At 45.5% G+C, this 24,739-nt stretch overlaps 1 protein-coding gene and 1 non-coding gene across 2 annotated transcripts; one reads left to right on the top strand and one right to left on the bottom strand.

Moving 5' to 3' along the window:
* Positions 1-4,145: 4,145 nt before the first annotated feature.
* Positions 4,146-4,217, top strand: trnad-guc (transfer RNA aspartic acid (anticodon GUC)). Its single transcript has one exon. It is a non-coding gene; the product is annotated as a tRNA-Asp (tRNA).
* Positions 4,218-13,392: 9,175 nt separating this feature from the next.
* LOC137312164 (probable G-protein coupled receptor 139) lies at positions 13,393-15,542 on the bottom strand. The gene is made up of 2 exons (XM_067978849.1): positions 15,476-15,542; positions 13,393-14,303 (listed from the first exon to the last, which is right to left on the bottom strand). The coding sequence occupies exons 1-2, from the start codon at positions 15,540-15,542 to the stop codon at positions 13,393-13,395; spliced, it is 978 nt and encodes a 325-aa protein (XP_067834950.1).
* Positions 15,543-24,739: the final 9,197 nt, after the last annotated feature.

Genomic DNA, 24,739 nt, shown 5'->3' with positions numbered 1-24,739 from the left:
AAATACAATGAAAAACTGACTCGGCTTTTCCCACTTCCACAAATTGAATTCACAGCGATTTTAAATATCTGCTCTCTGCCTCACGCTTCAGCTCGATGTGAGAACCACAATGATGGGCAAGAAATAAAATGCAGAATCGCGCTGTCACCAGCCCGAAACAGAGAGAGACAGGTCTCGGAACAGGTGCAGACATGAAAGATCTTACATACAGCAATGAAAAGGATGCACGTTTCAGTGAATCTATTTTAACTACTTCTTTGATGACAATTTGATTAACTTTCCACATGCCACTGTTGAAAGAAGACTTACTTTCTATCTCTTTGTTAGTCAAGGTCCAGAGAAAAAATATTTGGGGAGCAGGTTAAAAGTGACAGATAGAAAGAAAGAGAGGGACACTCAGAAACGCATATAACAAGTGAGGCAGACATAGTCATATTCACACATACACAAACACACACATTCCTAGCTACATAAACACTCGCACACAGACATTGACACACACCAATAACCTGAAAGTAACACAGGAATACTTGACAAACAGTGGAGCAGCATGCTGCAAACAGAGCTAAACGATCCCACAAACAACGGATCAGATCAAAGCTCTGCAGTCCTGCCACACCCATTTGTGAATGATGGTGGATAATTAAACAACTAATGGGAAGAGGCTCTATGAACATCCCCATCCTCAATGATGGTAAAGCCCAGCGTGTGAGTGCAAAGTTTTAGAAACCGTCTTCAGCCAGAAGTGCCGAGTGGATGATCCATCTCGGCCTCCTCCCGAAATCCCCACCATCACAGAAACCAGTCGAACATCGAGGTGAAGAGTGAAGCTGAGAGCAGATTTTAAAACCGCTGGAATATCAGTGAAATTAAATTGGGGAAAGTGGGAAACTCCGAGTCAGTTTTACACTGTATATTCCGCATCCAATATTAGAGATAAATGAGAGAAAAAGCTTTAAAAGGCGGCAAAAGTTTAATCTCCCCGTTGGGGAATTGAACCCCGGTCTCCCGCGTGACAGACGGGGATACTCACCACTATACTAACGAGGAACTGCTGCATTGACAGTGCACTCATCGCAGATGGTGTTAGACATGCTTCACGTATCAGTGCATTACTTTCAACTATTTATTTGATGACAGTTTGTTTCATTTTCCACGGGCCACTCTTGAAAGAACCATTTACATTTCCATCTCTTTGTTAGACAACGACAATTGACTCTGTCTTACTTTCGTTCTCTCTTTCTCTCTTATCGTGGTGAGTTGCCCCGCCTTCGTCCGGGGTTTAATACCCCGACTGGGAGGTAGCAGTTTTCAGACGCTAACTTTTAATTTTATGTCTTCGCCGAGCTTCTTCCTAAACAAAAACTACAGAGCAAAAAAACAGGTGATTGTCACTTTCAGAATATTATTGTACGGAGACTGTTTGAGGACTGGATGCAGAGCAATTGTGATTTTTACTAACTGGTGGGTTAGGTGACAGATTCGAAATTCATTCATTTCCCCCGCGCAGGTTCAAATCTGACAGACTTCAGATCCCGTCATTCATCAACCTGTTTCATCTCTGCGTTTCAAACTTCAACAAGTTTCTTGTAGAATTAATAATTCTTAAGTGAATTAAAATTCCACAGCATTGAGTACCTCGAGTTTTATGCTCATTTTAATTGATCTGCAAGATTTCACGAAATCTACGACAGAAATGGAACAAAAATCAGCCAAATTATCCATATTCTGACTCTCAGTATTTCTGAGTCAATCCATGTGCATGTGTGTCTGTGTCTGTCTGTGTGTGTGCCTCATATTTTCTATATTTTCCTGAGAAGATCTGTCTCTTTCTGTCTCACTCTCTCCCGCGTTACCCACATCATGATCCAACATGAGATGGAAAAATGGTCGGTAATTCTTCTTTCAACAGTGGTCCGTGGAAAGTTAAACAAACTGTCATCAAAAGAACAGTTCAAACAGATTCACTGAAACGTGAAGTATCTGTGGTGAATATACGGCAAATATCTGCTTGAATTCCTCGTTAGTATTGTGGTGAGTGTCCCCGCCTGTCACGCGGGAGACCGGTGTTCAATTCCCCTACGAGGAGGTTATTGCTGCTTTCGAAGCTTCACTTTCATTTATCTGCAATATTGGATGTTGAAAATACAATGAAGAACTGACTCGGCCTTTCCCACTTCCACAAATTGATTTCACAGCGATTTTAAAAATCTGCTCTCTGCCTCACGCTTCAGCTCGATGTGAGAAACACAATGATGGGCAAGAAATGAAACGCAGAATCGCGCTGTCACCAGCCCGAAACAGAGAGAGACAGGTCTCGGAACAGGCGCAGACATGAAATATCTCACATACAGCAATGAAAAGGATGCACGTTTCAGTGAATCTATTTTAACTACTTATTTGATGATAATTTGATTAACTTTCCACATGCCACTGTTGAAAGAAGACTTACTTTCTATCTCTTTGTTAGTCAAGGTCCAGAGAAAAATTATTTGGGGAGCAGGTTAAAAGTGACAGATAGAAAGAAAGAGAGAGACACTCAGAAACGCACATAACAAGTGAGATGAACATAGTCATATTCACACATACACAAACACACACATTCCTAGCTACATAAACACTCACACACCAATAACCTGAAAGTAACACAGGAATACTTGACAAACAGTGGAAGCAGCATGCTGGAGACAGAGCTAAACGATCCCACAAACAACGGATCAGATCAAAGCTCTGCAGTCCTGCCACACCCATTTGTGAATGATGGTGGATAATTAAACAACTAATGGGAAGAGGCTCTATGAACATCCCCATCCTCAATGATGGTAAAGCCCAGCGTGTGAGTGCAAAGTTTTAGAAACCGTCTTCAGCCAGAAGTGCCGAGTGGATGATCCATCTCGGCCTCCTCCCGAAATCCCCACCATCACAGAAACCAGTCGATCATCGAGGCGAAGAGTGAAGCTGAGAGCAGATTTTAAAACCGCTGGAATGTCAGTGAAATTAAATTGGGGAAAGTGGGAAACTCCGAGTCAGTTTTACACTGTATATTCCGCATCCAATATTGGAGATAAATGAGAGAAAAAGCTTTTCAAGGCAGCGAAAGTTTAATCTCCCCGTCGGGGAATTGAACCCCGGTCTCTCGCGTAACAGGCGGGGACACTCACCACTATACTAACGAGGAACTGCTGCATTGACTGTGCACTCATCCCAGATGGTGTTAGACATGCTTCACGTATCAGTGCATTTCTTTTAACTATTTATTTGATGACAGTTTGTTTCATTTTCCACGGGCCACTCTTGAAAGAACCATTTACATTTCCATGTCTTTGTTAGACAACGACAACTGACTCTGTCTTTCTTTCGTTCTTTCTTTCTCTCTTATCGTGGTGAGTTGCCCCACCTTAGTCCGGGGTTTAATACCCCGACTGGGAGGGAGCAGTTTTCAGACGCTAACTTTTAATTTTATGTCTTCGCCGAGCTTCTTCCTAAACAAAAACTACAGAGCAAAGAAACAGGTGATTGTCACTTTCAGAATATTATTGTACGGAGACTATTTGAGGACTGGATGCAGAGCAATTGTGATTTTTACTAACTGGTGGGTTAGGTGACAGATTCGAAATTCATTCATTTCCCCCGCGCAGGTTCAAATCTGACAGACTTCAGATCCCGTCATTCATCAACCTGTTTCATCTCTGCGTTTCAAACTTCAACAAGTTTCTTGTAGAATTAATAATTCTTAAGTGAATTAAAATTCCACAGCATTGAGTACCTCGAGTTTTATGCTCATTTTAATTGATCTGCAAGATTTCACGAAATCTACGACAGAAATGGAACAAAAATCAGCCAAATTATCCATATTCTGACTCAGTATTTCTGAGTCAATCCATGTGTATGTGTGTCTGTCTGTCTGTGTGTGTATGTGCCTCATATTTTCTATATTTTCCTGAGAAGATCTGTCTCTTTCTGTCTCACTCTCCCGCGCGTTACCCACATCATGATCCAACATGAGATGGAAAAGTGGTCGGTAATTCTTCTTTCAACAGTGGTCCGTGGAAAGTTAAACAAACTGTCATCAAATGAACAGTTCAAACAGATTCACTGAAACGTGAAGCATCTGTGGTGAATATACTGCAAATATTGACATGAATTCCTCGTTAGTATAGTGGTGAGTATCCCCGCCTGTCACGCGGGAGACCGGGGTTCAATTCCCCGACGAGGAGGTTATTGCTGCTTTCGAAGCTTCACTTTCATTTATCTGCAATATTGGATGTTGAAAATACAATGAAAAACTGACTCGGCCTTTCCCACTTCCACAAATTGATTTTACAGCGATTTTAAAAATCTGCTCTCTGCCTCACGCTTCAGCTCGATGTGAGAACCACAATGATGGGCAAGAAATAAAATGCAGAATCGCGCTGTCACCAGCCCGATACAGAGAGAGACAGGTCTCGGAACAGGCGCTGACATGAAATATCTCACACACAGAAATGAAAATGATGCATGTTACAGTGAATCTATTTTAACTACTTCTTTGATGACAATTTGTTTAACTTTCCACATGCCACTGTTGAAAGAAGACTTACTTTCTATCTCTTTGTTAGTCAAGGTCCAGAGAAAAATTATTTGGGGAGCAGGGAAAAAGTGACAAATAGAAAGAAAGAGAGAGACACTCAGAAACGCATACAACAAGTGAGACAGATATAGTCATATTCACACATACACAAACACACACATTCCTAGCTACATAAACACTCGCACACAGACATTGACACACACCAATAACCTGAAAGTAACACAGGAATACTTGACAAACAGTGGAAGCAGCATGCTGCAAACAGAGCTAAACGATCCCACAAACAACGGATCAGATCAAAGCTCTGCAGTCCTGCTACACCCATTTGTGAATGATGGTGGATAATTAAACAACTAATGGGAAGAGGCTCTATGAACATCCCCATCCTCAATGATGGTAAAGCCCAGCGTGTGAGTGCAAAGTTTTAGAAACCGTCTTCAGCCAGAAGTGCCGAGTGGATGATCCATCTCGGCCTCCTCCCGAAATCCCCACCATCACAGAAACCAGTCGAACATCGAGGTGAAGAGTGAAGCTGAGAGCAGATTTTAAAACCGCTGGAATATCAGTGAAATTAAATTGGGGAAAGTGGGAAACTCCGAGTCAGTTTTACACTGTGCATTCCGCATCCAATATTGGAGATAAATGAGAGAAAAAGCTTTTCAAGGCGGCGAAAGTTTAATCTCCCCGTCGGGGAATTGAACCCCGGTGCCTCGCGCAACATGCGGGGACACTCACCACTATACTAACGAGGAACTGCTACATTGACTGTGCAATCATCCCAGATGGTGTTAGACATGCTTCATGTATCAGTGCATTTCTTTCAACTATTTATTTTAAGACAGTTTGTTTCATTTTCTACGGGCCACTCTTGAAAGAACCTTTTACATTTCCATCTCTTTGTTAGACAACGAACAACTGACTCTGTCTTTCTTTCGTTCTTTCTTTCTCTCTTATCGTGGTGAGTTGCCCCGCCTTCGTCCGGGGTTTCATTCCCCGACGGGGAGGAAGCATTTCTAAGACGCCAACTTTTAATTTTATGTCTTCGCCGACCTTCTTCCTAAACAAAAACTACAGAGCAAAAAAACAGGTGATTGTCACTTTCAGAATATTATTGTACGGAGACTATTTGAGGACTGGATGCAGAGCAATTGTGATTTTTGCGAACTGGTGATTGAGTTGACAGATTCGAAATTCATTCATTTCCCCCGCGCAGGTTCAAATCTGACAGACTTCAGATCCCGTCATTCATCAACCCGTTTCATCTCTGCGTTTCAAAATTCAACAAGTTCCTTGTCGAATTAATAATTCTTAAGTGAATTTAAGTTCCACGATGTTGAACATCGCGAGTTTTATGCTCATTTTAATTGATCTGCAAGATTTCACGAAATCGACGACAGAAATCGAACAAAAATCAGCCAAATTATTCATGTTCTGTATCTCTGTATTTCTGAGTCACTCCATGTGTATGTGTGTCTGTTTCTGTGTGTCTGTGTCTGTTTGTCTGTGTCTGTGCCTCATCGTTTCTATGTTTTCCTGCGTCGGTCTCTGTCTCTTTTTCTCTGAACAGAGTGAGACAGAAAACTGCTCACTATTCCAGGATCATCCTGGAATCCAAAGATATCCCCTGTATCTCTTCTCGACCACAAACCGTCTTCTTGCACCCCCTGCCTCTTCCACCCTCACCAAAAAAATTGCGAGGAGCTCCTGGACTATTCTGTCACAAAGATTGAGATCATCCGTTCAGCTGCCGCTCCGGTGGAAAGCTCTCCACTGGATCGGCATACCGAGCACAAAAGAAGATGGAGTGGTTGTTGGAGGCCAATCATCTCAGCCCCAGGACATTGCTGCTGGAGTTCCTCAGGGCAGTGTCTTTGGCCCAACCATCTTCAGCTGCTTCATCAATGACCTTCCTTCCATCATAAGGTCAGAAATGGGGATCTTTGCTGACGATTGTGCAGTGTTCAGTTCCATTCGCAACCCCACAGATAAGATGCAGTCAGTGCCCACATGCAGCAAGACCTGGACAACATCCAGGCTTGGGCTGATAAGTGGCAAGTAACATTCACGCCAGACAATTGCCAGGCAATGACAATCTCCAACAAGAGAGAGTCTAACCACCTCCCCTTGACATCCAATGGCATTACCATCGCCGAATCCCCCACCATCAACATCCTGGGGGTCACCATTGACCAGAAACTTAACTGGACCAGCCATATAAATACTGTGGCTACAAGAGTAGGCCAGAAGCTGGGTATTCTGTGGTGAGTGACCCACCTCTGGACTCCCCAAAGCCTTTCCACCATCTGCGAGGCACAAGTCAGGAGTGTGATGGAATACTCTCCACTTGCCTGGATGAGTGCAGCTCCAACAACATTCAAGAATCTCGACACCATCCAGGACAAAGTAGCCCACTTGATTGGCATCCCATCCACCACCCGAAACATTCACTCCCTTCACCACCGGCGCACAGTGGCTGCAGTGTGTACCATCCACAGGATGCACTGCAGCCACTCGCCAAGGCTTCTTCGACAGCACCTCCCAAACCCGCAACCTCTAACAGCTAGAAGGACAAGGGCAGCAGGCACATGGGAACAACACCATCTGCACGTTCCCCTCCAATTCACACACCATCCCGACTTGGAAAAAAATCACCCTTCCTTCAGCGTTGCTCAGTCAAAATCCTGGAACTCCCTACCTAACAGCACATTGGGAAAACCTTCACCACACGGACTGCAACGGTTCAAGAAGGCCGCTCACCAGCACCTTCTCAAGGGCAATTGGGGATGGGCAATAAATGGTGGCCTTGCCAACGATGCCCACATCCCATGAACGATTAAAAAAATACAATAATGGCGCGGGTGGGATGCAAAACAATGCTGGCAAAGCTCAATAGATTAGCAGTCCGTTCCCGTAACCACTCGGCCACCTTGTCGCATGAACAGTGCAAAGAAAGCCTTTTTATTTTATTCTTTCAAGGCAAAAGTCTTGGCCTGAAAGGTCAGAGTAAGAAAGCCGCTTTTCAATCACCAGTTCCCAAATTCTGAAGGTAATGGAGGTGATATGGTAGTGTGGCTGAGCGGTCGAAGGCGCTGGATTGAGGTCCCAGTCTCTGTGGGGCCGTGGGTTTAAATCCCACCGCTGCTACAATTTGAGGTGCTGGTTGTTTTGGCCTCATCGCTCAGAATCCTTCTTTTCGAAGCAGCGCCATTGCTGTTGTTCGGGCACAACTGCCACACCTGATGTCCCTCGTCGTGATCGTTTTGTGGTTAATATTCTGCGTTGTGGTCGCAGTCACGTCCGTTCGAATCCGAGTCTCCACAGAGTGTCATTTACCGATTTTCTCCTTTGCCACATATGCTGAGAGAATGCAGCAAGAAATCAATCTTCAGAACAAGAAATAATATTATTTTGGTGAAACCTTTTAATTCCGTCAAATCCCAGCACTCTCACATGCCTGTACTTGATGTTCCACAGTTCAAACTCGCCTCTTCTCCTCCCTTTTTCTTCCTTCAAAGGTCAATTGGCCGCCTTTACTTTCCTCCCTCTATTTCATGGACACTTTCCTGCTCCATTGCCGACTCTAACATTCACTTTCTCGATCTCACGCCTTTAAGTTTGTTCTGCTCCGACCGCTGTTTCTATTGGGCACATGTCCCATTCGCACCAATGTTCATTTGTGCCTTGAAATCAGTCGATACATTTCGATCTGCGTGACCGCTTGACAGACAAACACGACGAAAGCAGGGCTGGTCTCTGGAAAGACATCCGCCCGAATGTTCACGAAATTTACTTGTGGAATCTTGTGATCCAGGGGATGGTAACTGAAGAACTGGTTTTTGTTTTGATGCTTGTTGGCTCTTTTCTCTCAGCAGTTGAGTTGCGTGAGCGACGGGCAGCGCTACAGAGCTGCGAATGGCGGTTGAAAGGTGCACATTTGGCAAGTTGGGGCGGTGCAGTAAGATCGGAAGTGTTCCGCCTTCATCTTAATAGTTCTGTTGAAACATGCGTTTGAATCGAGTAGAGGATAAATGTAAAGAGCGCCTGTGGGGAAAAAGGGGCGATTACAGGCCATGAGCCGAAGGTCTTTCAAATTCTCGTGGCGCACGACGCTGTGTGCGGAAACGGCAGATTTTAAAGCGCGTGTGTCGGAAAGTAAAGTGTGATCTTGTGTGTGAGAAGAGCACAAGAAAGTTGTGCTTGAAGCTGCGCCCTTGAGGCAAGTTGCAGTTTGTCAGGAAAACTGCAATAGTGAAAGCACAAAAATAAACCCAGAAACTGCTGGTAACACTCAGCAGGTCATGTTCACATTTGGCAAGTTGAGGCGGTGCGTTAATATCCGATGAGAGATACTCGCTTTACCGGGGCGTCATTGTGCACTTTGATTAATACTTCACGTTATTCACATCTTACACTCGCAACACCTCCGGCCGCCAATCAGGACTTTGCTGATTTGAGCAGAGTTCAGCGAGCAATGCAAAATTCATCCACCGTGGCTTCGGATTGGACTGAAAACAAGACTCCTGGTTGAATATAAGGAAGGAATCAACACATCAAACGGTAAATGCAATAATGGCGCGGACGGGATAAAAACCATGCGTGGAGAGAGAGGTCGAGAGTGAGCATGTGGCGGTGCGTGGCGTTGAGCGTGGATCTCAGGAAGCGGCGGGAGCAGTGGTTGGAGGAACGCTGAATATCATGGAGATATCTGGAATCATGGGTGGATGCGAAACATGAAGGGTGGGATTTAAGTTGGAATCCACGTGGAATAAGTCGGAGCCGGACACAGTTGCTGAGGAAGGAGATGTGTCTGTGAAAGTGAGTTTTAGTAGAAACCTGATCAAACACTCTCTCTTCAGCAGCACCGACTCTCTCTACTTCAGAGCTGTCCTGGTCCGCAGTTCCATTTCATCCTTCGCCTCATCTGGCGCTTTAACAAAAAACTTTTTTTCTTCCTTTCAGGTGTCAAGGACCGCAAGTTTCAACAACTCTTAGATACCAACACCCCTCCCGATCCTTCTTCCCCTTCACTTTCCTCTGACCCCATCCCTCCCTCCAATCTCTTTGTCGTGTTTTCACCATTCACTCTGACCTTCCCCTCTCTGACCCCAAACGTCAGTCCTCAGCAAAGGCCTCAGCTTCATCCCCTTACGCCCCCAACTCAATGAGTTTCGAGCTGGACTCGATGCTGAGCTCTTCTTCCGTCGCCTTCACCTCCGCACCCATTTCATTGACCGCACAGCGGACCCTGTCTCCCATCTTCAGAATTCTCGGTCCACCTGGACCCCTCCCTCTGGCCCCTTACCCTCTCTTGATCTTTTCATTGGGAACTGCCGGCGTGATATCGGCCGTCTCAATTTCTTTACTCCCCTCACTCACTCTAACCTCCCTCCCTCTGAACTCGCAGCACTCCGTTCTCTCAGGTCCAACCCTGGCATTGTCATTAAACCTGCTGACAAGGGCGGCACTGTTGTTGTTGTGAGGTGAACAGACCTCGAACTAGTGGAGGCTGAACAGCCACTCTCTGACACCCCATCCTCCTCTCCACCCGATCAGAGACCTTCCCTTTTGTTCTTTCCTCCCCTCACCATCCGCCCCCATCCCTTTTCCTGACACTGTACTTGCTTAAAAACTGTTTAATCTTCAACTTTTTCCAGTTCTGACGAAGGGTCATCGACCTGAAACATTAACTCTGTTTCTCTCTCCACAGACGCTGCCTGACTTGTTGATTATTTCCAGCATTTTCTGTTTTTATTTCAGATTTCCAGCATCCGCAGTATTTTGCTTCTAATATCTCCTTCTGTGGCTCGGTGTCAAATTTTGTTTGAAAAAGCTCCTGTGAAGCCCCTTGGGACGTTTTGCTCCGTTAAATGTGCGATATAAATGGACGTTGTATTTGTAGTTGTTGTTGTTGAAACTGATTAAAGTTTCTCTCTCACCCAGTGTCCATGTCAGTGTTTCTGTCAGTCTGCAGCAGAAAGTTATCGGTTGATCAATGGCGATTACAACAATTATTCATCTTTCACAGAGTTTCATTAATTTTCTGTAATTAATATAATCAGGTTCTTGTCGCTGCAACCTCAAACTTTAGCTCGTTCATGGTTTAATTTGGAACAAGTCGTGTTACCTGCGCAAAGCAGCCGCACAGGAGTTCCAAATCCACCCTCTCGCCACTCGGCAATCACATTAACTGAACTTTACTCTGGCCCAGTGTCACCGCGCTGAAATCGCGTCTTTCTCCACCAGATGATTTTAACATCAGGGTTGCTGGTTTACGAGTGAAAATGATCCCGCTCCACTCTATGGGCATTGGACAACGTTGGAGATGCCGTGCAGCGGTCCAAGTAAAGGATCAGCACAGATAATGCCAAGAACAAATTAAAAAGTAGCAAAAGTTAATGAAACTTGCAATGGTGAAAATGCTGGGTGGATATTGAAAGGATGGATCATGGGGAGGGCTGTACCCCTATTCTGCCACAATTTGAGGCGCTGCTTATTTTGGCCTCTTCACCAAAAACTCTTCTTTTCTCAGCACTGCAGGGCGTGCCATTGCCGTGGTTAGGGCAGCGGTTTTATCGCCGATATGTGGTGCTGTGATTGTATAGTGTTTAGTACTCCGCGTTGTGGTCGCAGCAACCTCGGTTGGAATCGGCACAACTTACTTTACCTCTTTTCCCCTCTGCCACATGTGCTAATAGAATGCAGCTAGAAATCAATATTTAGCCCATGAAAGAAATATTTTTTATTGGTGGTGAAAACCTATTAACTCCTTCAAATCCGAGCATTCTCACATGCCTGTTCTTGATGTTTCATAATTCAAACCCGCCTATTCGCGCACGTTTTTTTTCCTTACATAACCAATCGACCTCCTCTACTTTCCTCCTTCCATTTCATTGACACTTTCCTGCGACATTTCCTGCTCTAACATTTACTTTCACGTTCTTATGACTTTAAGTTTGCTCTGCCTGGACCGCTATTTCTAGGGAGCACGAGTCCCATTCGCACCAATGTTCATTTGTGCCTTGAAACCAGTCGATACATTTAGATCCCTATGACCGCTCGACAGACAAACACGATGAAAGCAGGGCTGGCCTCTGGAAAGACAGCCGCCCGATTTTTAATGAAATTTCCTTGGGGAATCTTGTGATCAAGGGGATGGTAACTGAAGAACTGGTTTTCGTTTTGTTCGTAGTTGGCTCTTTTTTCTGAGCAGTTGTGGTGCGTGAGTGTCAGTAATGTAAGTACAGATTTATATTTTTATGACATTTGGAAGAGTATTTGGAAAACTCTCGACTGTCGGTGGTTGAAGATTTATGATCATTTTATTTACTAACCGAGGGTCAGAACTGTCTCAGCAGATGTTGGAATGGAAGAAAATAGAATAATAAAAAATCAGGAACAGGGGTGGAGTTCCAGCTCGCTTTAGCTCACTGCCAGCACTCTCGTCTCTGAGTCAGAAAATCGTCTCTTTCTAATGTAAAGTGTCTAATTACTTTATTCACTTGACCATTGTGGACACGGAACCACAGTAAATAACGGTGGATATCAGTGCCTGAAGTGGGAATGCTTTTTTGCGCACATTCTCTCATTTTCCATGTTTGCGTTCTCCCCTCCCAGTCTCTACATGATACGATTTACAAACATCATAAATCTACCTGTGAAAAGCGATGAAAACGTTTGGTAACTCACGTTCTCTCTCTCACAAACACTTTTCCATTATTCCCCCTTGTTGTTTGTTCCTCCCTCTATTGCTATTTCTCGTTTCTATTTTCTCTCTTTTTTCTCTCATTCCACTCCCTCGTCATCCAGACCTATTCTCTCCTTTCCCTTTTGTCTTCTCTTTTTATCCTCTATCTTTTTATTTTTTATTGCATATTCAGCCTCTTTCTTATACCCATCCCTTCCCTCGTTAGTTTTTGCTTTCTCTCTCTCTCCTATTTCGGTTTCTTATTATTTTCCCTTGGGGTAGATGAAGGCGAGGGGGTGAAGGAATGAAAGCGAGAAGAAACAGGTGAATGGGAGAGGAGGGAGAATGAGAAGAATCAAGAGTAGAGAAAGAGGTCAAAGATGCAGAAACAGAGAGGGGACGTGATAGACGGACAGAAAAATACTCGAGAATAGATCGAGGGACATTCAGAGACAAAGGAAGCGATACAGAAACAAGACAACGAGGGAAGTACAATAAGGAAAAAAGGATCACGAAATACAGACTGAATGAGAAACAATGCGAGGGGATGGAGATACAGGAAGAGAAATAAAACGAAGAGTGAGAGAAATTTAAAAATTAAACTAGAGTGGGAGGAGAATACTGGGAGGAAATACTAATATAGAAATAGTGTAAAATAGAGAAGGGTGTAAGGAAGTACAAAAAGGAGAACTAGAGGCAAAGAGATGGAAAGATGAACAGACAGGAGAAATACAGAACTAGAAACCGAAAGACACAGAAAGATGGCAAGAGACGGGTAGTCAATAAAAATCAATAATAACTTCAGGAACGTTTTATTTACCCAACAGTACAGAGTGTCAGGTGATAAAGAGATTTGCTGGGCAAAAAATCTTCATCTTCTGTGTTGGAATTCCGGGATTTACTTCAGTTGGGAATTGCTGCCTTTATTATTATTTTCTCTAAACTTCTATTGTCCTTATAACAAAATGTGACACTTGTCAATCAAAGTAGCGAGATGGCTCGAACCACAATGGCTGCTTTGCTCCTGAATATATCTTAAGATCTCGAGCGATTCCTGGTGTAATTCAGAGGAGGAAAGTTTAGGGATAAATACCGGATTAATGAACCGGAAACACTGGATACTCCCTCTGGGCAGAGTTCAGTTGTTTTTATTATTCATTAATTTAACAATTAGGGTAACCGGATATTTCACCGCGCTCTTGAACTGCTCTCTGAATTTGGTCTGAGTCACCCCATAAATAAATGTGTTTGTGCAGCAACTTAAATTCCGCAGTATATATCCGACTTGTTCAAAGATATATAAAGAGTCATTGTGATCATAGTTATTTGTTTTTGTAATGGTATAATAGAAGAATTCGATAACATATAAAAGCCACAAAAGTATGAAACTCCCTGATATGGTGAAGAGTAAAATCACAGACTTCCTTCTGCTCTCCATCTCTGGGTCGTTGTGATTCTCTCCCTTGCTCTGACCCTTCAGTCCCTTACGGACTCGACTGGCCACTAAAATATACCTGACGGTCAGAGCATTGAGCAACAAAATTAAAGCAAATGGGAGCAATGGGGTTACAATCGTATCAATCCAGTCAAATCCCACCCATCCGGGCTCAGGATAATAGCTTGATTTTGTAGCACAAAACCACGGTACGTTGTCGATTATCTCTCCGGGTTTATATGTGAAATAGAAGGGAACATTTTTCAAACAGAGCAGAGTGCAGGTTGTGGCTATAACCACAGCCGCGGTTTTCTCGGTGCAATATTTTGTTTTCAGCTTCTGGCAACAAATGGCAGCAAAGCGATCAAAGGAGAAAGTGACAGTTAACCAGACAGAGTTGTCTATGGATGCACGACGCAGGACTTTAATAAGACTACACACAGGGGTGATGAGCAGGAAAGATCCCGGGAAGAAGTAGGAACTGATCCGATTCAAGATAACCTCAGTGATAATGACCAGTTGATCCGAGGCTGCCATGGCCACCAGGTAGCGTGTGATGCAATTGGAGAGTCCGCACTTTCCTCGGGACAGGATCACAATCGCCACTAAATTAACTGTAAGATAAAGGGAAAGTGACGGCAAAGTACTGATCAAACTCAAGAACCATTCTCCAAGTCTGAGCCCAGACACTAAGTATTTGAGTGTGGGGATGTCCCAGTATTCTCACCCCAGGTACACACACCTGTCGTTTGCAGCAGGGTCACTGCACAGGGATCAGGGGCAGGAACCTGGGAGGATTTTCCCTTCCCAGTCCAGAGTCTCTGAGCTCACTGCCCCATCCCCAAACCCTGCCTGGGCTGATTGACATGACCTTGTACGAAATTCAAAGCTTTGCGGCTGCATCCAAGGAGGGGATTTAGTTTTGCTGCATGTGGCAGCAAGGACTTGTAATCTTAGTGTAAAAATTAACAACGGGGTGGTCATTGGGTGAACAAAAATCAAACGGGATAAAATAAAATATAACAAGGGGGCGAGGCGTTCCAGCGGGAATGGAGTGGAGGAAAACCAACCAGTAAATCCGAAGTGGGGCCCTCGGAATGTACCAGTGGGGGAGGGAGGAGGGAAACTGGCCGGGCACCGACCTCATGGTGTCCAGCCCGTGAGATACCATCCGCTGTGAGTTTGATGGAAGCGCGCAATTACAGGACTTTGGACCAGAGAGGGGGGGGAGGGGGGGTGACATAAGCAGAAATATAAATGGATGTCTAGAGCGGAGCAGCTTCCTCAAAAGGAAGGAAGTCCCAGCTATTATGGGAGTCGGGGCAGGATTTGAATACAACAACTGTGCGAACCTGCTGATTAAATAGTTAACGTAGGTTTATGTTGATGCGGTGAACAAGTAACAGCCCAGCATCAATGCATTTCGGTTTGCACTCCACAACATTCATTGTGTGAATTGTACACCGAGTATAATTCTTCAATGACGGATATTTCCAGTAATACCAGGTCCTTGGAGAGTTGCCTGCACTGAGCTCTGCTGCAAGATTACAAGGATTTCCACTTAAAGCAATAACTTGATAATTTATTGTGACTAATGGCTTTTAAAAGTATTATATTTCCCGTTAAGGCAACGGACTAAAAGGGCAGAATTAAAAAAAATCATATTGATTGAAATTATATCACTTATCCAGTTACTGTATAAAGGACACAAACAGACCAACATTTAACAGTATCAGGAACAGAGCAGCTCACACACAGATTTACACAAATGATTCAAGTCACTTACCAGGGACACCAATCACTGCAAGGGTCACGTAACATATTTTTCTGATGCTGCGAAATGTTTCAATCATTTTCGGTGTGGTGATGATGTCCCTTCGTGCTTCAGGCAATCGCTCCGATTTAAACTCTGAGGCGATACATTCCCAGAGCCTTTAATTTATACCATGTGGGATCTCCACTGGGACTATCAGATTGCAAAACCGTTCAAATTAGTTTTAGTTATTTGAACAAACAGATTTGGACGGCCGATTTCAGTCCCTGAGCATATATTAAAATAGAAATTGCCGGGATTAAAGGGAAAAGCACCAAAGTCTGGACAATTGTGGTAATATTTATGATCTTAAATTAAAATTGGAAGCGTTTTATCTCAGCAATGGTGTAGTTCCTTTCATGCTCATCTATAGATCTCATATTGTTACAGTGATGTCCTGTACTCTTCTGTGTTAATTCAAGGCAATATAGCAACTCAACCCAACCCCCAAATCAAACCAACCCCCAAAATCAAACCAACCCCAGCTCAAACCAACCCCAGCTCAAACCAACCCCTTAATGCAAACTAACACACCAAAGGTAGGGTGTGGGACTAAATTGGACAGGTCTTTCAATGAGCCGGCACAGGCACGATGGGCCAAATGGCCTCCTCCTGTGCTGTTAGATCCTGTGATTCTATGAACGCAAATCAACCCCCAGAACGAACGAACCACCCAAGACAAAACAATATTTCAATTCAAATTACAAGAAGACTTTAATAAACTTGTAGAATGGGCGTCCAAATTAGTTTTAATATAGATAAATGTGAAGTGGTGCATTTTGTTCCGAGGAATAATGAGGCCACATACTCTAAATAGGTTAGAGGAGCAAGGAGATCTAGGGGTACACATTCAGAAATCATTAAAAGTAGCAACGCAAATTAACAGGCCATAACAAGTGCAAACAAAGCACTGGGGTTCATTTGTAAAGGAATAGAACTGAAAAGCAGGGAAGTTATGTTAAACTTGTATCGAGCGTTGGTTGCAACACACTTCGAGTAATGTGAACAGTTCTGGCCTTCATATTACAAAAAGCAAATAGAGGCACTGGGAAAGGTGCAAAAACCAATTAAAAGAATGATACCAGAGCTGAGAAGTTATAACTGTCAGGAAAGACTGAATAAGCTGGGCCTCTTTTCTCCAGAAAAGAGAAGGCTGAGGGGTGACCTAATAGAGCTCTTTAAATTTATGAAGGGGATTGATAGGGTAGATGCAGAGAAGATGTTTCCTCTTGTGTGGGGTTCAAAACTAGAGGCCATAAATATAAGATGGGATAGTCAATAATAAATCCAATAAAGGATTCAGGACAAACTTCTTTACCCAGTGAGTGGTTAGAATGTGAAACTTGCTACCACGTGGAGTAGTTGAGGCGAATAGCATAGATGCCTTTAACGAGAACCTTAACATGAGGATGAAAGGAATAAAAGGGTATGCAGATAGGGTTAGATGAAGTAGTGTGGGAGGAGGGTCATAGAATCATAGAATCATCGAAGTTTACAACATGGAAACAGGCCCTTCGGCCCAACATGTCCATGTCGCCCAGTTGATACCACTAAGCTAGTCCCAATTGCCTGCACTTGGCCCATATCCCTCTATACCCATCTTACCCATGTAACTGTCCAAATGCGTTTTAAAAGACAAAATTGTACCCGCCTCTACTACTGCCTCTGGCAGCTCGTTCCAGACACTCACCACCCTTTGAGTGAAAAAATTGCCCCTCTGGACCCTTTTGTATCTCTCCCCTCTCACCTTAAATCTATGCCCCCTCGTTATAGACTTCCCTACCTTTGGGAAAAGATTTTGACTATCGACCTTATCTATGCCCCTCATTATTTTATAGACTTCTATAAGATCACCCCGAAACCTCCTACTCTCCAGGGAAAAAAGTCTCAGTCTATCCAACCTCTCCCTATAAGTCAAACCATCAAGTCCCGGTAGCATCCTAGTAAATCTTTTCTGCACTCTTTCTAGTTTAATAATATCCTTTCTATAATAGGGTGACCAGAACTGTACACAGTATTCCAAGTGTGGCCTTACTAATGTCTTGTACAACTTCAACAAGACATCCCAACTCCTGTATTCAATATTCTGACCAATGAAACCAAGCATGCCGAATGCCTTCTTCACCACCCTATCCACCTGTGACTCCACTTTCAAGGAGCTATGAACCTGTACTCCTAGATCTATTTGTTCTATAACTCTCCCCAACGCCCTACCATTAACGGAGTAGGTCCTGGCCCGATTCGATCTACCAAAATGCATCACCTCACATTTATCTAAATTAAACTCCATCTGCCATTCATCGGCCCACTGGCCCAATTTATCAAGATCCCGTTGCAATCCTAGATAACCTTATTCAATGTCCACAATGCAACCAATCTTGGTGTCATCTGCAAACTTACTAACCATGCCTCCTAAATTCTCATCCAAATCATTAATATAAATAACAAATAACAGCGGACCCAGCACCGATCCCTGAGGCACACCGCTGGTCACAGGCCTCCAGTTTGAAAACAACCCTCTACAACCACCCTCTGTCTTCTGTCGTCAAGCCAATTTTGTATCCAATTGGCTACCTCACCTTGGATCCCGTGAGATTTAACCTTATGTAACAACCTACCATGTGGTACCTTGTCAAAGGCTTTGCTAAAGTCCATGTAGACCACGTCTACTGCACAGCCCTCATCTATCTTCTTGGTTACCCCTTGAAAAAACTCAATCAAATTCGTGAGACATGATTTTCCACTCACAAAACCATGCTGACTGTTCCTAATCAGTCCCTGCCTCTCCAAATGCCTGTAGATCCTGTCTCTCAGAATGCCCTCTAACAACTTACCCACTGCAGATGTCAGGCTCACCGGTCTGTAGTTCCCAGGCATTTCCCTGCCACCCTTCTTAAACAAAGGCACAACATTTGCTACCCTCCAATCTTCAGGCACCTCACCTGTAGCTGTCGATGATCTCTGCTAGGGGACCCGCAATTTCCTCCCTAACCTCCCATAACGTCCTGGGATACATTTCATCAGGTCCCGGAGATTTATCTACCTTGATGCGCGTTAAGACTTCCAGCACCTCCCTCTCTGTAATATGTACACTCCTCAAGACATCACTATTTATTTCCCCAAGTTCCCTAACATCCATGCCTTTCTCAACCGTAAATACCGATGCGAAATATTCATTTAGGATCTCACCCATCTCTTGTGGTTCCACACATAGATGACCTTGTTGATCCTTAAGAGGCCCTACTCTCTCCCTAGTTACCCTTTTGCCCTTTATGTATTTGTAGAAGCTCTTTGGATTCTCCTTTGCCTTATCTGCCAAAGCAATCTCATGTCCCCTTTTTGCCCTCCTGATTTCTCTCTTAACTCTACTCCGGCAATCTCTATACTCTTCAAGGGATCCATTTGATCCCAGCTGCCTATGCATGTCATATGCCTCCTTCTTCTTTTTGACTAGGGCCTCAATCCCCCGAGTCATCCAAGGTTCCCTACTTCTACCAGCCTTGCCCTTCACTTTATAATGATTGTGCTTACACTGAACCCTGGTTAACACACTTTTGAAAGCCTCCCACTTACCAGACGTCCCTTTGCCTGCCAACAGACTCTCCCAATCAACTTCTGAAAGTTCCTGTCTAATACCATCAAAATTGGCCTTTCCCCAATTTAGAATTTTAACTTTTGGGCCAGACCTATCATTCTCCATAGCTATCTTAAAACTAATGGAATTATGATCACTGGTCCCAAAGTGATGCCTCACTAACACTTCTGTCACCTGCCCTTCCTTATTTCCCAAGAGGAGGTCCAGTTTTGCCCCTTCTCTCGTCGGGCCATCCACATACTGAATGAGAAATTCCTCCTGAATACACTCAACAAATTTCTCTCCATCCAAGCCCCTAATGCTATGGCTGTCCCAGTCAATGTTGGGAAAGTTAAAGTCCACTACTATTACCACCCTATTTTTCTTGCAGCTGTCTGTAATCTCCTTACATATTTGCTCCTCAATTTCCCGTTGACTATTTGGGGGCCTGTCGTACAATCCTATCAAAGTGATCTCTCCCTTCTTAGTCTTCAGTTCTACCCATATAGACTCAGTGGGCGAACCCTCGGATATATCCCCTCTCACTACTGCCGTGATGTTCTTCCTAACCAAGAACGCAACTCCCCCTCCTCCCTTACCTCCTGCTCTATCTTTCCTATAGCATCTGTACCCTGGAACATTGAGCTGCCAGTCCTGCCCCTCCCTTAGCCATGTTTCAGTAATAGCTATAACATCCCAGTCCCATGTACCCATCCATGCCCTGAGTTCATCTACCTTGCCCATCAGACTTCTTGCATTGAAATAAATGCAGTTTAATCTAGACTTCCCTTGGTCTTTGCCCTGCTTTCTCAGACCATCTGTCCGGTCATGTTGAGCATAAACACCAGCACAGACCAGTTGGACCGAATGGCCTGTTTCTGTGCTGCAAATTAAATGTAATTCTGTGTAAAAACTAACGCCACAATTCAACATAACACACCCAGGCAACTAATCCCCCAATTCAATCGAACCCCTCAATTCAAACCAACCACGAATACAGAAATACAAAAAAATACCAAATTAAATCAATCGCCGAATCCAAACTAGCACACTGACTCAAAACAACCCACAGTGTGTATCAACCCCCAACTCAAAACAACCTACAGTGCAAACCAACCCCCAACTCAAACCAACCCACAGTGTGAACCAGCTACCAAATCAAACCAAACCACAGTGTGAACCAACCCACAACTCAAACCAACCCACAGTGTGAACCAGCTCCCAAATCAAACCAACCCACAGTGTGAACCAGCTCCCAAATCAAACCAACCCACAGTGTGAACCAGCCCCCAAATCAAACCAAACCACAACATGAATCAACCCCAACTCAAACCAACCCACAGTGTGAACCAGCCCCCAACTCAAACCAACCCACAGTGTGAACCAACCCCCAACTCAAACCAACTCACAGTGCGAACCAGCCCCCAAATCAAACCAAACCACAGTGTGAACCAGCCCCCAAATCAAACCAAACCACAGTGTGAACCAACCCCCAACTCAAACCAACTCACAGTGCGAACCAGCCCCCAAATCAAACCAAACCACAGCATGAATCAACCCCAACTCAAACCAACCCACAGTGTGAACCAGCCCCCAAATCAAACCAAACCACAGCATGAATCAACCCCAACACAAACCAACCCACAGTGTGAACCAACCCCAACTCAAATCAGCCCACAGTGTGAACCAACCCCCAACTCAAACCAACCCACAGTGTGAACCAACCCCCAACTCAAACCAACCCACAGTGTGAACCAACCCCAACTCAAACCAACCCACAGTTTGAACCAACCCCCAACTCAAACCAACCCACAGTGTGAACCAACCCCAACTCAAACCAACCCACAGTGTGAACCAACCCCAACTCAAACCAACCCACAGTGTGAACCAGCTCCCAAATCAAACCAACCCACAGTGTGAACCAGCCCCCAACTCAAACCAACCCACAGTGTGAACCAACCCCCAACTCAAATCAGCCCACAGTGTGAACCAACTCCCAACTCAAACCAACCCACAGTGTGAACCAGCCCCCAACTCAAACCAACCCAGAGTGTGAACCAGCCCCCAACTCAAACCAACCCACAGTGTGAACCAACCCCAACTCAAACCAACCCACAGTGTGAACCAACCCCCAACTCAAACCAACCCACAGTGTGAACCAACCCCCAACTCAAACCAACCTACAGTGTGAACCAACCCCAACTCAAACCAACCCACAGTGTGAACCAGCCCCCAACTCAAACCAACTCACAGTGTGAACCAGCCCCCAACTCAAACCAACTCACAGTGTGAACCAACCCCCAACTCAAACCAACCTACAGTGTGAACCAACCCCCAACTCAAACCAACCCACAGTATGAACCAACCCCCAACTCAAACCAACCCACAGTGTGAACCAGCCCCCAACTCAATCCAACCCACAGTGTGAACCAACCCCCAACTCAAACCAACCCACAGTGTGAACCAGCCCCCAACTCAAACCAACCCACAGTGTGAACCAACCCCAACTCAAACCAACCCACAGTGTGAACCAACCCCAACTCAAACCAACCCACAGTGTGAACCAATCCCAACTCAAACCAACTCACAGTGTGAACCAGCCCCCAACTCAAACCAACCCACAGCGTGAACCAGCCCCCAACTCAAACCAACCCACAGTCTGAACCAACCCCAACTCAAACCAACCCACAGTGTGAACCAACCCCCAACTCAAACCAACCCACAGTGTGAACCAACCCCAACTCAAACCAACCCACAGTGTGAACCAGCCCCCAACTCAAACCAACCCACAGTGTGAACCAACCCCCAACTCAAACCAACCCACAGTGTGAACCAACCCCCAACTCAAACCAACCCACAGTGTGAACCAACCCCCAACTCAAACCAACCCACAGTGTGAACCAACCCCCAACTCAAACCAACTCACAGTGTGAACCCAACCCCAACTCAAACCAACCCACAGTGTGAACCAGCCCCCAACTCAAACCAACTCACAGTGTGAACCAGCCCCCAACTCAAACCAAACCACAGTGTGAACCAACCCCCAACTCAAACCAACCCACAGTGTGAACCAACCCCCAACTCAAACCAACCCACAGTGTGAACCAACCCCAACTCAAACCAACCCACAGTGTGAACCAATCCCAACTCAAACCAACTCACAATGTGAACCAGCCCCCAACTCAAACCAACCCACAGCGTGAACCAGCCCCCAACTCAAACCAACCCACAGTGTGAACCAGCCCCCAACTCAAACCAACTCACAGTGTGAACCAGCCCCCAACTCAAACCAACCCACAGTGTGAACCAACCCCCAACTCAAACCAACCCACAGTGTGAACCAACCCCCAACTCAAACCAACCCACAGTGTGAACCAACCCCAACTCAAACCAACCCACAGTGTGAACCAATCCCAACTCAAACCAACTCACAATGTGAACCAGCCCCCAACTCAAACCAACCCACAGCGTGAACCAACCCCCAACTCAAACCAACCCACAGTGTGAACCAACCCCAACTCAAACCAACTCACAGTGTGAACCAACCCCAACTCAAACCAACCCACAGTGTGAACCAACCCCAACTCAAACCAACCCACAGTGTGAACCAACCCCAACTCAAACCAACCACAGTGTGAACCAATCCCAACTCAAACCAACTCACAGTGTGAACCAACCCCAACTCAAACCAACCCACAGTGTGAACCAACCCCAACTCAAACCAACCCACAGTGTGAACCAACCCCAACTCAAACCAACCACAGTGTGAACCAATCCCAACTCAAACCAACCCACAGTGTGAACCAACCCCAACTCAAACCAACCACAGTGTGAACCAACCCCAACTCAAACCAACCCACAGTGTGAACCAATCCCAACTCAAACCAACCCACAGTGTGAACCAACCCCAACTCAAACCAACCACCGTGTGAACCAATCCCAACTCAAACCAACCTACAGTGTGATCCAGCCCCCAACTCAAACCAACCCACAGTGTGAACCAACCCCAACTCAAACCAACCCACAGTTTGAACCAATCCCAACTCAAACCAACCCACAGTGTGAACCAACCCCAACTCAAACCAACCACCAGTGTGAACCAACCCCAACTCAAACCAACCCACAGTGTGAACCAATCCCAACTCAAACCAACTCACAGTGTGAACCAGCCCCCAACTCAAACCAACCCACAGCGTGAACCAGCCCCCAACTCAAACCAACCCACAGTGTGAACCAACCCCAACTCAAACCAACCCACAGTCTGAACCAACCCCCAACTCAAACCAACCCACAGTGTGAACCAACCCCCAACTCAAATCAACCCACAGTGTGAACCAGCCCCCAACTCAATCCAACCCACAGTGTGAACCAACCCCAACTCAAACCAACCCACAGTGTGAACCAACCCCAACTCAAACCAACCCACAGTGTGAACCAACCCCCAACTCAAACCAACCCACAGAGTGAACCAACCCCCAACTCAAACCAACCCACAGTGTGAACCAACCCCCAACTCAAACCAACTCACAGTGTGAACCCAACCCCAACTCAAACCAACCCACAGTGTGAACCAGCCCCCAACTCAAACCAACTCACAGTGTGAACCAGCCCCCAATTCAAACCAACCCACAGTGTGAACCAACCCCCAACTCAAACCAACCCACAGTGTGAACCAACCCCCAACTCAAACCAACCCACAGTGTGAACCAGCCCCCAACTCAAACCAACCCACAGTGTGAACCAACCCCCAACTCAAACCAACCCACAGTGTGAACCAACCCCAACTCAAACCAACCCACAGTGTGAACCAATCCCAACTCAAACCAACTCACAGTGTGAACCAGCCCCCAACTCAAACCAACCCACAGTGTGAACCAACCCCAACTCAAACCAACCCACAGTGTGAACCAACCCCCAACTCAAACCAACCCACAGTGTGAACCAGCCCCCAACTCAAACCAACCCACAGTGTGAACCAATCCCAACTCAAACCAACCCACAGTGTGAACCAATCCCAACTCAAACTAACCCACAGTGTGAACCAATCCCAACTCAAACCAACCCACAGTGTGAACCAGCCCCCAACTCAAACCAACTCACAGTGTGAACCAGCCCCCAACTCAAACCAACCCACAGTGTGAACCAACCCCCAACTCAAACCAACCCACAGCGTGAACCAACCCCCAACTCAAACCAACCCACAGTGTGAACCAGCCCCCAACTCAAACCAACCCACAGCGTGAACCAACCCCCAACTCAAACCAACCCACAGTGTGAACCAGCCCCCAACTCAAACCAACCCACAGTGTGAACCAACCCCAACTCAAACCAACCCACAGTGTGAACCAATCCCAACTCAAACCAACTCACAGTGTGAACCAGCCCCCAACTCAAACCAACCCACAGCGTGAACCAGACCCCAACTCAAACCAACCCACAGTGTGAACCAACCCCAACTCAAACCAACCCACAGTGTGAACCAGCCCCCAACTCAAACCAACCCACAGAGTGAACCAGCCCCCAACTCAAACCAACCCACAGTGTGAACCAACCCCAACTCAAACCAACCCACAGTGTGAACCAACCCCAACTCAAACCAACCCACAGTGTGAACCAACCCCCAACTCAAACCAACCCACAGTGTGAACCAACCCCAACTCAAA

This window comes from Heptranchias perlo, unplaced genomic scaffold (assembly GCF_035084215.1).
Source record: "Heptranchias perlo isolate sHepPer1 unplaced genomic scaffold, sHepPer1.hap1 HAP1_SCAFFOLD_401, whole genome shotgun sequence".
NCBI classification, from domain to species: Eukaryota; Metazoa; Chordata; class Chondrichthyes; order Hexanchiformes; family Hexanchidae; genus Heptranchias; species Heptranchias perlo.
The sequence above is the reverse complement of the archived record's forward strand: the minus strand, read 5'-3'. Positions and strand labels throughout refer to the sequence as shown.